Source organism: Cherax quadricarinatus, chromosome 28 (assembly GCF_038502225.1).
Source record: "Cherax quadricarinatus isolate ZL_2023a chromosome 28, ASM3850222v1, whole genome shotgun sequence".
Classification (NCBI taxonomy): Eukaryota; Metazoa; Arthropoda; class Malacostraca; order Decapoda; family Parastacidae; genus Cherax; species Cherax quadricarinatus.
Window position 1 is genome coordinate 27,282,894 of NC_091319.1, and position 14,085 is coordinate 27,296,978.

General features: G+C 39.3%; 1 protein-coding gene across 1 annotated transcript; it reads left to right on the forward strand.

The window, feature by feature from the left end:
• Nucleotides 1-1,493: 1,493 nt before the first annotated feature.
• On the forward strand, nucleotides 1,494-5,684 carry LOC138853335 (uncharacterized). The gene is made up of 3 exons (XM_070089500.1): nucleotides 1,494-1,836; nucleotides 2,145-2,318; nucleotides 2,674-5,684. Exons 1-3 carry the CDS (start codon nucleotides 1,827-1,829, stop codon nucleotides 5,667-5,669), a joined length of 3,180 nt encoding a protein of 1,059 aa, XP_069945601.1. The 5' UTR covers nucleotides 1,494-1,826; the 3' UTR covers nucleotides 5,670-5,684.
• Nucleotides 5,685-14,085: the final 8,401 nt, after the last annotated feature.

Consider the following 14,085-nt stretch of genomic DNA (forward strand, 5'->3'; position numbering starts at 1 on the left):
TGCATGTAAAGTGCTCGGTCCGTCTTTCTTTTTCATGAGTACTGCTTGTAAATATCTTGAAAAAACATCGATACACACGAGAATGTATTTATATCCATCATTATATCTGGATAATTTAGACATATCACCCAAATCACAGGTTAATATCACTCTGGGTTTAGGAGCAATTATTTTCCTACGAGGAAACTTCTTAGGTTTAAGAACGTATAAAGTATATGATCTTTCTGAATTTAAGAAATTTCTGACCTCTTTCAAGGTTATGGACGGATCGATCTTTTTTACAGCTGTATATAAACTGTTTACACCAGAGAATGACCCAGCAGATCCAGGATCTCTATAAACCTTTTCAATTAATTTTGCTCGCTCCATTGGTATACAATTTCGTAGGAATCCTGCCGTAACACATTGGTTCGCAACTGTAATGCTTCTGGTGTATTTAATGCAAGGTCTATGAATAAATAACCAAAGGGTGATCGTTTTATAGCAGATTTATATATATTTACAAATTCCTTATTTTTTCCGAACACTTGTCGCCCCAGAATCTCTACTTGTCCAAGATCCCTCATTTTAAATAAAGCAAAATGCGTGGCGTTTAAAGCCATGGTACGACTATATCGTCCTCCGTGAAATATATTTTGAGTAATCAGAATAATGCTTATATTATGATGTCTACCTTTAGTAAAACATTCGAGAATAATTTCACTGTTACCTGCTTTTAAAAATAGATCATCAACAATAATTATTGTATTTTCATCAGGTGATGCAATGACATTCTGCGGGTCGATAATATCGTTACTTAATGTTAATTTATGAGTTATCTCTGAATCTTGTTCTAAGGGATGTGATGTCACCCCGCATATTATAATGTTATGAAATTTCTCGTGGTATAACTTTATTAATTTTGATGTGAAATAAGATTTGCCACTATTCGAATAACCGGCAATGATAATCCTTGATGGATAACGAAATATATCAACGTCAGCAGATGTGTATGTTGACAAGTTCAACATCTTCCCCTTATTATTTTAAAATGATCTAAAAGCTTCCTCTCTTTAAGTTGAATGAACTAAAAAGGGTGTTTACCATAGAGAGGCGTCTTGTACACTGTAAGTCTTAATGGGTTTTCAAGATATATAATACTTTTAGTTCAATAAGGGGACACAGTTAATGTGGAGCAGGACTGCCTCACCAAAATTAGTTGCTTTAGGGTGACGATTGACCTAGGTGTTTCAGTAAGGATATACTGGTATTATATTCTATCTTGGATGTTACCCGCATTTCATGGCGCCTGTCTGTCCTGAGTTGACGCAGGTGTTATGTTCTACCTTGGGTGTGAAGCGCATTACATGGCGCCTGTCTGTCCTGAGTTGACCCAGGTGTTCGGTAAGGCGATGATTATCTTTAATCTACCTTAGGTGTGGCGCATTACACCATGTGTTGGGGTGACCCACAATGAGTCTCTCAGAGCGAGGACAGTGCTTCCTATCCGTGACTGAGCTCATCTTCCCCATATTATTTTAAAATGAACTAAAAGTTTCCTCTCATTAAGTTAAAGGACCTCATCTTCCAACGCTGAACCGCACAACATGCTGTCTGTCTGACCTGTGTTGACCCAGGTGTTCATGATTATCTTAAATCTACCTTAGGTGTGAACCGCATTATACCGTGGTGTCGGGAGGAGGGGGCGGCCTATATAAGCTCAATGAGACACTCAGAGCGAGGACAGTGCTTCCATCCATCATCCGTGACTGACCTCATCTTCCCCCCCCACAGTATTCCTCTCATTAAGTTAAAGGACCTCATCTTCCAACGCTGAACCGCACAACATGGAGAAAGGTAAGTTGTACTTAGAAAATTCTTGTTTTTTACATGTTTAATTTTTGTTGAAGCATACGAGTGAAATTTGGGTTAATTTTTGTTGAAGCATACGAGTGAAATTTGGGTTAATTTTTGTTGAAGCATACGAGTGAAATGTTTACTGGGTTAGTGCGTTAATAAGTGAAATTTTTAATGGGTTAAATAAGTGAATTGGTGAAGAGGAGATTGTTAGAAAATTCTTGTTTTTTTACATGTTTAATTTTTGTTGAAGCATACGAGTGAAATTTTTACTGGGTTAGTGCGTTAATAAGTGAAATTCTTAACAGGGGATAGCATATATTCGAAATACTTGGAAGCATTGGTGAAGAGAAGATTATCGATTAGAAAGCAGCGTTCGTTGGTAATCGAGAAAGGCGGTGTACAACGCAATGAAAGGTTATTGCAATTGGATAATGAGTGGGCACGTGTAGATGCTTTATGGAAGAAGGCTATAGAAACAGGTATGTAACCAATTTGTGATCTTTTGTTGTGCTAGTCACTCGAGAAAAGATTTTTTGTTCTATTCATTGAAATCTTAATATTTTGGGTTATGAATTGGATGTGCTTTTTTTTTCCTCTGTTCATTGAAATCTTAAAACGTATTATGTAAAAATTGTGAAGGGTGAAAGATTTTCCTCTGTTCATTGAAATCTTAATATTTTTTGGGTTATGAATTGGATGTGCTTGTTTTTCCTCTGTTCATTGAAATCTTAATATTTTTTGGGTTATGAATTGGATGTGCTTGTTTTTCCTCTGTTCATTGAAATCTTAATATTTTTTGGGTTATGAATTGGATGTGCTTTTTTTCCTCTGCAGGAAATACACCTGGTAGTGTTGTGAATCAAACTGCCCAGCAGCTTGGTGGTGAGAGTGCTAGTGTTGGTACCTCACAATGCGGAGGTGCGGGTACTTCTGCCCCCATTAATGATGATGAGAGAGCAACTACCTCGCATGACGTGTCTGACACGCATAATAGTGAAGATGAGACCCCAGAAGTTATTACATATATCCAGAATTTTAGAGGTAGACATACAGTGAGGAAATATAGTGTTCCTTCATCTTATAACAGAGAGTTAAGAATGTATTTACATGTTTATAGGGATTATTTTATAGAACAGATGCGAGATATGTATGATAGATCGCCTCTAGCAATGTCGCTCAGAATCCACCCAATTATAGTTATAAGGACATTACGTCAAAACATATCGGGTGATGATCAAAATGGACAATTTGTGATAAATTTAGCGTTTGAGTTAGTAAGTGAAGAGGAAATCTCTGAAGTATTTGATCGATGGGTGGGAACGATATTAGAAAGATACGAGACAGAGTTGCAAGATCAGGAAGGATCTGGCTGGATCATAGATCAAATCGAATCTTTCAGTATCGAATATGTTAAAGTAGAATTCAGAGTGGAAGTGGGGTCATATGTGGCATATCCCGAGAAACTGCGAGGGAAGAAATATGTATTTAATCCAGAGATTAATGATGGGTTATGTGTACTGCGTGCTTTTGCCGCCTATCAATGTCATAAAAAGAACATGCCATGGTATCATATTCGCAGAGCAGTTAATACTAAGAGAGGTTGTCTTAATCATGCAAAATCTTCTATAGATGATTTCCCCATTACGCGTGATAAGTTAGGTATATTAGAGAAGGAAAATAAAGTGTCATTATATGTTTATCAATTAAGAAAGGATCAAGATAGGACATTTATGGCTATGTGTCGTAAGGGGAATAAGAAATATAAGGACATTATGTGCGCGTTATTGTTGAATGAAAGACATTTGGTTTTAATCAAAGATTTTGACGGGTATGTTAGAACGATAATGACAGAAAAAGGTGTAAAGAAGCACTGTCATAGTTGTTTGATGAAGTTGAATACACAGGAAGAGTTAGATATCCACGAAGATGGATGTAAAATCAATCAGATTCTCGTATTCCCCCAGGAAGGAACAACAGTACACTTTGAAAATTTTAGTCATACACATTCCAGCGAATATATCGGTGTATTTGATTTCGAATGTGCATTAGACACCACTCTCCCGGCAGGTAAAATTGAGTCTCGTCATAAAGCCATTGCCTATTGTTATATTATATTTGATCGCAAAGGAGAAATAGTGTGTATAAAGAGTTATAAGGGGGAGGATGCTGTTAATCATTTCATTTTAAATGTTAGTGGTGAATGGAATAAAATAAAGTTTAGAAGACAGTATCATGAAATCCATATATCAGAGGAGGATAAGATGAGACATGATTCTCAGAACACTTGTGAATTATGTGGTAACACCTTCAAAAACCCCAAGGACAAACATAAACACCATGACCATACTTTAAATTTCAATAATTATATTGGAGCCTATTGTGCACGTTGTAATATGCAGTGTAAAGACAAGAGAGAGAAATTATTGCTTTTTTGTCATAACATGTCGTATGATTTAGGAATAATTTTAAAGGAATTGAATGTCGATAAATATAACGTTGAAATTCATTCGAAACAAGGATTCAAATTCTTGAAAGTAGAGATAGGTAAGGTTAGGTTTCAGGATTCACTGTCTTTATTGAATGGATCTCTTTCCACGTTAGCAGAACAACATATCAAGGCAGGTAAATCCCTGAAATATACAGAGAGTATTCTGAAAGATGTGCCTCGAGATGTCTTACCTTTATTATGTAAAGGAAAACAAATTTTGTGTTATGATTATATTGATAGTTTAAAGAAGCTCGATGAAACAAAATTACCGAGTAAAGATCATTTTTTTAATTCTTTGAGAAATAGCGCTATCAGCCAAGAAGATTATGAACATGCATTGAAAGTGTTTGAGTTGGGTAAATGTAAGACTTTAGGAGATTACTTGATGTTATATCTCAAGACAGATGTTGGTTTGTTAGCCGATGTCTTCATGGAGTGGCGTAAAACACTCAAGGATATTTATAAGTTAGACGTTAGTAATTATATAAGTTTACCATCATTCAGTTGGGATGCATTCCTATTGAAAACTAATGTAAGATTAGATATGATATATTCCCATGAATTATATGACTTGATTAAAAGGAATCTCAGAGGTGGGTTTACCTGCGCAATTAATCAGTATTCTAAAGCAGATAATCCCCTAATTAACCCTAATTTTGATGTTGAGAGTGGAATGGGCACTCATATTCTATATCTAGATTTCAATTCTTTGTATGCTAGTGCGATGGTTGAAGCTCTTCCACAGAATGGTATCAGAAAATTATCCAATGACGAGAAGAATGCTATCCTCGATGTGGGATTAAGTAATGTTTCCTGTGAAGGACAAAAGGGATATTGGATAGAATGTGATACCAAGCACATATCCCCCGAGGTAGCTAGACTCACTGATGAACTTCCTTTAATATTATCACATATGAATATATCAGAAGAGATGTTATCTCCTTATTGTGAATCTATATTGAAAAATGAAGGTAGAAAGATCCCCAAATCTAATGGGAAATTAGTGGGCAGTCATTTACCTCAGAAAAATTATTTGATCAGTCTAGAATTGTTACAGTTATTACTGGAACTTGGGTTAGAGGTGGAAAAGGTTCATACCATATATGAATATACACAGACAAAATTTTTAGAACCTTTCATATCAACTAATATTGCACAGAGAACAGCTACAAGATGTCCTATCAAGTCAAAAGCCTTCAAATTAACTAATAACGCCATATATGGGAAATCATTGCTGAATATTACAAAGTATGCTGAGAAATATAGATATATCAATAATGAGAAAGCATTTATTAGAGCGATTGGTATTATCGAGAAAAATTTGAGGTTGGGGGGTGGGTGAAAGTGGGAGGGGTAATCCAAAAATTTGATCCAAGGTGATCATAAGAAATTCAAAACCCCCATAGGGGGGGGAATCCAAAAACTTGTATTATCGAGAAATTTTTGGGATTGGGGGGGGGGGGTGAAAGTGGGAGGGGGAACCTTAAAAATTTGATCTGAGGAGATGGAGAATTTCGAAAACCCCCATAGGGGGGAATGCAAAAACTTGTAATATCGAGAAATTTTGGGATGGGGGTGAAAGTGGGAGGGGTAATCCAAAAATTTGATCCAAGGAGATGGAGAATTTCGAAAACCCCATAGGGGGGATCCAAAAAACTTGATCCGAGGAGATGGAGTCATGGTATTGTCGAGAAAATTTGGGGTGAAAGGAGGGGTACCCAAAAAAAAACTTGATCCAAGGAGATGGAGAATTTGATTTCGAGAAATTGTTTGGGGATGGGGGTGAAAGGAGGGGTACCCAAAAAATTTGATCTGAGGAGATGGAGAATTTCGAAAAACCCCATAGGGGGGAATCCAAAAACCTTGATCCGAGGAGATGGAGAATTTCGAAAACCCCATAGGGGGGGGGATCCAAAAAACTTGTATTTATCGAGAAATTTTTGGGGTTGGGGGGTGAAAGTGGGAGGGGGAACCTTAAAAATTTGATCTGAGGAGATGGAGACTTTCGAAACCCCCATAGGGGGAAATCCAAAAACTTGATCCAAGGAGATGGAGACTTTCGAAACCCCCATAGGGGGAAATCCAAAAACTTGATCCGAGGAGATGGAGAATTTCGAAAACCCCATAGGGGGGATCCAAAAAACTTGATCCGAGGAGATGGAGTCATGGTATTGTCGAGAAAATTTGGGGTGAAAGGAGGGGTACCCAAAAAAAAACTTGATCCAAGGAGATGGAGAATTTGATTTCGAGAAATTGTTTGGGGATGGGGGTGAAAGGAGGGGTACCCAAAAAATTTGATCTGAGGAGATGGAGAATTTCGAAAAACCCCATAGGGGGGAATCCAAAAACCTTGATCCGAGGAGATGGAGTCATGGTATTGTCGAGAAAATTTAGGGTGAAAGGAGGGGTACCCAAAAAAAAAAAACTTGATCCAAGGAGATGGAGAATTTGATTTCGAGAAATTGTTTGGGGATGGGGGTGAAAGGAGGGGTACCCAAAAAAAACCTTGATCCGAGGAATTGGAGAATTTCGAAAAACCCCATAGGGGGGAATCCAAAACTTGTATCATCGAGAAATTTTTGGGGTTGGGGGGTGAAAGTGGGAGGGGGAACCTTAAAAATTTGATCCAAGGAGATGGAGAATTTCGAAAACCTCCATAGGGGGGAATGCAAAAACTTGTAATATCGAGAAATTTTGGGATGGGGGTGAAAGTGAGAGGGGGATCCGAGGAGATGGAGAAATTCAAAACCCCCAGAGGGGGGAATCCAAAAAACTTGATCCGAGGAAGTAGAGTCTTTGTATTATCGAGTGAAAAAAATTGGGATGGTGGGGGTGAAAGGAGGGGTACCCAAAAAAAAACTTGATCCAAGGAGATGGAGAATTTGATTTCGAGAAATTGTTTGGGGATGGGGGTGAAAGGAGGGGTACCCAAAAAATTTGATCTGAGGAGATGGAGAATTTCGAAAAACCCCATAGGGGGGAATCCAAAAACCTTGATCCGAGGAGATGGAGTCATGGTATTGTCGAGAAAATTTAGGGTGAAAGGAGGGGTACCCAAAAAAAAAAAACTTGATCCAAGGAGATGGAGAATTTGATTTCGAGAAATTGTTTGGGGATGGGGGTGAAAGGAGGGGTACCCCAAAAAAATTTGATCTGAGGAGATGGAGAATTTCGAAAAACCCCATAGGGGGGAATCCAAAAACCTGGATCCAAGGAGATCATAAGAAAAAAAATCGGGGGCGCGGGAGCGATCCGGACGACGCTGCAGAAGGCGCAGCAGAAGGTGCGCGGGCGCGCGGGGCGGGGCGCGCGGGTGCGCGGGCGCGCGGCGCGACGGCGGGGTCGCAAGGCGGGGGGTCGTGGGGGTGGGGGTATTGGTTGGGGGGTCAAGGGTGAGGTAGTCTCGAGGGCGAGGTCATGGTCAAAACCGGAAGTAACACCTAGGTGTGAAAAGGTGACCCTCCAGCTGCTGGTCCTAGACCGGATACCTCGCTCAGTGGAAGGCCTAAACCGGAAGTTCCTCGCCCAGTGAAAGGCCCAAACCGGAAGGGACGCCCCAGAGGAAGGCCTTTTCCGGAAGGGACGCCCCAGAGGAAAAATCCACTACTTGTGTGTGTGTGTGTGTGTGTGTGTGTGTGTGTGTGTGTGTGTGTGTGTGTGTGTGTGTGTGTGTGCGTGTGTGTGTGTGTGTGTGTGTTCACCTAGTTGTGGTTGCAGGGGTCGTGTCACAGCTCCTGGAGAGATTGGGAGAATATGATAACGACGTAAAAAATACTAATTATTATTATAATCAAAAAGAAGCGCTAAGCCACAAGGGCTATACAGCACAAAATACTAAGAGGAATTGACAAGGTGGACAGAGACAGAATGTTCCAAAGATGGGACACAGCAACAAGGAGTCACAGTTTTTAGTTGAAGACTCAGATGAGTCAGAGGGATGTTAGAAAGTACTTCTTCCGTCACAGAGTTGTCTGGAAAGTGACGTAGTGGAGGAGGGAACCATTCAAAGTTTTAAGACGAGGTTCGATAAAGCTCATGAAGCAGGGAGATAGAGGACCTAGTAGCGGTCAGTGAAGAGGCGGGGCCAGGAGCTATGAACCGACCCCAGCAACCACAAATGAGTAAACGTGCCCGTACGGGCAAGTAAACATGCCCGTACGTTGTGTCCTAGTGTTGACTATTATTACATAAGTAAGCGCCAGAGAAATGGAATATAATTAGAATATAATATAGTTCCATAAAGAAAAGTTAGGGTGTAGCTCCAGTTCCCTGGTTCAAGTCTACCCTTCACCAGCATCGAGGAACCTCCCGTGAAATTAGCCACTGACTCGTTCCTGGGATTGGTATGTTGTGAGCCGCATGACGTCACCTCTAACCTCCTTGTGGAGTGAAGGGATAGGGATGAGAGGTGGTGATGGGAAAAGTAATGGGAGGAAGAAAGTGGGTTAGGAATGGGTGTCGGTGGGAGAGGTGGGTACCGGTGGTAGTTTGTTCCCTGTTCTACCTTGTACTACTTTGTTCCTCAGGTATACTCGTATCTCTTCAAAGAAAATATTTTGTCTCGCGTTTCTTAGTACGTCTTCTCTCGAAAATATTTTCCGTCTTTCGTTTCTTAATTTAATACTTTTCGATACCGTTATGTTCTCTTCACATGGAAGCTTCATCAGCTCGCATCATACAATTTTCTTTTCTCAGCATACTGGAATACTTTCTGGAACTTCCCATGGCATAATGTTTATATTTTCCCTCTCTTTCCTTTTTCCTGCAGCAGTTTCAGATTTGTCTAATACGTTTTCTCTGTCATTATGGCCAGAGGATTTTTTTTTTTTACGTTGATGCTTATCTCTCCTAGATTGTATATCGTGTGTATTTTCATGCATCACTGACTAATTCGCATGTGCTGCTTTGAACCTGAAATTTCTCCCCACGTGCACGACTCTCTATTTGTGTTTCCACACCTGTGCTATTCTCCATCCGAGCTTCCTCCTCTCCTGTGCTAATTTTACGCTTCTCTCGTACATGTGTTATCTTGCCCAGGTGTTTCAATCTCATCTGTCTTACCTGTGTCCCTCAATCATATCTTAGCTTTTCCAGCACCTAAATATATCTGGTAAATTCCCCATGAAAGATTTTTGTTTATTATGATTTATTACATATGTTATATTCTCCCACCATTCTCTATTCCCCCCCCCCACTCACAGATCCAATACTTTCCTTCTGCATTATCGTCACCTGCCCTGGGTGACACTTCCGTGGATGATACATGACATCTCCCAGGGCAGAGTAAACAAAGAAAGTCTCTTATTTTTTTGCTTGATTTCACCCTTTCACTTTGCACAGATTTTAATTTAATTTTCCTGTTGTTAAGGCTCAATCTTCTACAGCAATCAATTTATCAAATGCAAAAAGTTGGCGTATATAACTTAGACCTATGAACCATGCAGAAGTGTGGTACCGCTGCGGTACAGTGATAAACCACAGACGGTGGACTGAGTAATACCTCTCCTTCCACGTCTGTACACTGATAATCACGGACATGTGGCTATATTGCCACACAGCTAACTACCATTATTAGATCATACTATAGTGTTCTAATCAAAACATATCGCGACTCTTGTGGAACGCCTGGCAGCTCACAATAGAACTCCAGACCAGGGCCTCCAAGAGAAATTTTGCAAGGCAGAACAAGACTGTTTTGGGGCCCCTGGGGGTAGGTTGAAGCCCTCAGTCTAAGTGAATTTTACATAATTATTTTTCTAAACTTAAAATATTTGAAATTACCCCAAAAAAATCAAATGAAAAAATCAGAATTAAACTCTATGGCTATGGGCTCTCTTCAGAGATTCACAGCTGGGCCCCGGACCAATGTACCGGCTAAATATCCCCTCTCATAGGTAGGCCCTGCTCCAGACATTCAATTTATGGTATTTTTGTGCCTGCTTTTGTACCAATTCATGTATATCTTCCGCATTCTTTATATGGCTCAGAATAACAATAACAACAACAATAATAATAATAATAATTATTAATTATTATCATCCTGAAGTTTGCAGTGTGTCACAGTGCTGAAGTCTGCAGTACTGTGACATACTGAAATATCTGACGGTTTGAATTCTGAAACTATTACACTACTTTTCCAAAACTATCTCGCGTTTATCAATCTTGGTGTACCTTCTAAGCAGATTAAACTGATACAAAATTTATGGAAAAATGAGAGACCTGGCGTCGAGAAGCTGGAGACATCTGTAAACTCTGCCACTATTGTTTACGTCCCCTGGGGTGGGCGAGTGGATGAGCGAGTTTAAGATCGAAGTCCGGCCAACACTGCACTCCACGGATCCTCTTCACAGTCTATTTCAATACACAATGGAAACGTCACACTGCCGTTTGATTTTCAAAGAGGCACTTCCTTTTCAATGTACTACACTGGATTTTTTATATGTACTGTACTCCTGAAAGTCTATTTAATCCCCCCATCCCCCAGGTCTCTTGAGGGATACTGTATAGTCCTTGTGGCTTAGCGCTTCTTTTTGATTATAATAATCTTGAGGGATAGATGATTTCCATTCCACCTCCCTTCCTGGTCACTCTCCTCCATACTTATTTTTATTAGTTCGTCCTCCTGTTGTTTAAAGGTTTAAGTTGGTTTAGAAAGACACGTAAGCAAACCCTATGAAGTGATCAAGGTCCCAGGACCGAAACGTTTTCTAATAAATATGTCATAGTGTTTGCTTACGTGTCTTTCTAAACCAACTTGTCGGTATTTATTACCAAGGTTTATACCAAAGGTTTAAGTAACCCTTTTGAACTATTCTTTTCGTTACTATTTCATATTTTATACCTTTTTTTTTTAACCGCCGTCAACTAAATCACCTATAATAAAACTGTCTTTCCCGCAACACTGAACGTGTAGCTAAAAATACTTCTAGCGGTCCTAGCTTTCCATTGTACACTGTTTACCATTCTTTTGTCTATTAAATACTACTACTCGCTCACTGGCACACTTCCCTGCTTCTAGCATCAGTGTCCTTCAGTAATCCACTGACAGCTGGTGGAGAGGTTAAGTGTTGTTGTGAAGGTAAAGTGTGGTGGTATAAATTATTTAGCAAGGTTAGGTTGAGCTGTGTGCTTATTCGTGGGGGTGAAAAAATCACCTGACATGAGATTGTCGTAAGATGACTTGTTCAGTGGTGATGAGACACTGGTTGTGGGGAAGGAGAGAGGAACAAGACGGTGTGTTTGAAGCTGAAGCAACTGTTTGCTAAACCTCCTTGGATTTAGTAGTTTGAGAGAGGGTACCTGGAGGTTATTCCGGGGATCAACGCCCCCGCGGCCCGGTCCAGGACAACCTCTCCTCCAGATAGTGCACATTAAGTTTTGTTTATGTTTGGGTAAATTTATGTGTATAGTAAACAAAGTAAAAATATAAAAATTGTTGGAATTCGAGTATTAACTGAAGAATGCCTTACCTGATAAGCTTCAAACTTTCACCACTAATGTGGTGTCTGGAAAGCAAGGTTCGTGCAGTTATTGGCTGGCTTAAGTCCCAATTTACCACTTTTATTGAATAAAAAGTAATATTAATATATAATCAATAACTTTAAAATACTTCTTCTGATCGGCTTCAAAGTATTAATAATGATGCATTTTATAAGAATTATGATACGTCATAAGTTTAGTCTGTGTTGGAACATAATGGAAATTTTACTGAAATTTTTTAGTGTTGGGATTATTAGAATCAGATCAATTACTGGAGAATAATTTTTTTGATCGGTGATTTGGTGTAGAAATATACCTAGTTGGATGAATCTTATTGTGGCTGGCTGGTCTAGTGGCTAACGCGACGGGCTGGAGTTTTGAGACTCTATGACCGCGGGTTCAATCCCGGCCGGGGGTATGGTTTATTTGCAATCGTGTCATTACGATTTCTTAAGCCAGTTTGCCCATTTATTAAAACAAGTGTATCATACTGGACTTTAAAAATAAAAATAAAAAAAAACCTTAGAGAGACTTGAAACAACGTATCTGAGCTGAAAAAATCGCGTTGTTAGTTTTTTAATCTCACGAGGACAAACTTTTCTTCTTTTTGGAACACTCGGTATTATTTTCGATTTCTTCCCACAAGTTTCGTTTATAACTCGAAAACGCCTTACTCGATCATCTTCAAAATTTTAACGCCGGTGCATTATACCTCGGGCAAGAATCATGTACTAGTTACACGCGTGGGCGGCCTCTCAACAAAGTTACAGCAGCCAATTCCCAGATTTTCCGTGTGATAACCGGAGAAAACTTTCCCTAAACGGCTTCAATATTTCAACATTGTTGTATCCTACTTTGCAGAAGGTTATTAATGGCGTAGCTGCCATTTTCCCCACTTTTAATATCGAAATGGCATGCTTTTTTTTTTTTAAATTAATGCATTTTGCGTCGATGCTGAGGGGCTATACCGCCCCTACTGGTTTAGCACTCTCGCCTGATTAAAATTAAACAGTTGTAAAAGGCATCAGTCTTTAATGGCTGATTCTTATGAAATGGATGAAAAATTTCTTGTATTTTGTTGACTTCTTTGAAATAACTGGAGAATGCCTCATGTGATCGGCTTTAAACTTTTAGTGCCGGTATGTTTCCTTCAAAGAAAACTTTGCCTTAAGTTTGTGTAAGTTTTAATATGAAAGTTTTATTAATCCAATTAGTTACCGTGAAATAACTGGATAACGTCTCTTCTGATCAGTAGTAATTCACAATATTTTATTTTATTGGATTATCCATGATTAATTCTGCATAACGTTCATTTAATGAAAGATACTTGCATGTATACTTACTTGCATGTATACTTACTTGCATGTATACTTACTTGCATGTATACTTGCATGTATACGTGAATCTTCAACACTAGCAAATCTCACTAACAGATAGATTTGGACTAAACTGGCTTCTATTAGTCATTTTTTTTCTTGAGGAAGAAACTGGGAAAATTGAAATATGGATTTCCATGCGATAACTTCTGAGTGCCTCAACCAATTACCCTCACCTTTCAAACTTAATGTGCTGGTGTATTTTAGAATAATGGTCCGTCCGAGATAACAAGAGATATCCTCTTCAGTTTGGCTTCAAAGATAAAGCTCCTTAGCGAAAGATTTGAATTAGTATAGGGCAGTATTTGTCTTTTTTTTTTTGCCATTTTTATTGCAGAGAGAGAATATTAATGTTTAAAAGGAATATAAATGTCAAATCTTCAACGCTAATACTTAACTGCATTAGAAACTCATGCTGCACTCTGCACTGATCTTACAAACGACTTGGGTTATGCAATACGGTGATACTTTTCTCAGATTGAGCAGCGATAGAAATGCACCTAGTTTCCTTACATGATTCCCACAAGCATCCCTACCACAGCCCAGACACTCAACTACCACCACCACCTTCACTGTATATTACCAATTATTTCTTACACTGACTTTTCGAACACGCTGTCTCCTCCCCACTGGCTCATTCTTGTTACTTCGTAGCAAAAAAGTGTTCCTGGGTTCCATTACGGACGAAGAACAACGTAGTCTGAACGTGACCAACGCCCTAATGAGTTTTAAATAGCCAGTCATTATTATGTTTCCCCTCAGAACTCTCGTAGTCCTGTGATTCAAATCGCCACGACCTCTCAGTCCTATTAACGTAATTTGGTCGAAATGCCATCTGGAAAGTGATTATGGAATCACTCTGGCCTGTGATATACTTGTCACTGTTATCAAGAGTCCTCCCAC

Coding starts and splice junctions, on each gene's coding strand:
- LOC138853335 (XM_070089500.1), top strand. Junction 2,319..2,673: donor GAAGAAGGCTATAGAAACAG/GTATGTAACCAA, acceptor TTTCCTCTGCAG/GAAATACACCTGGTAGTGTT.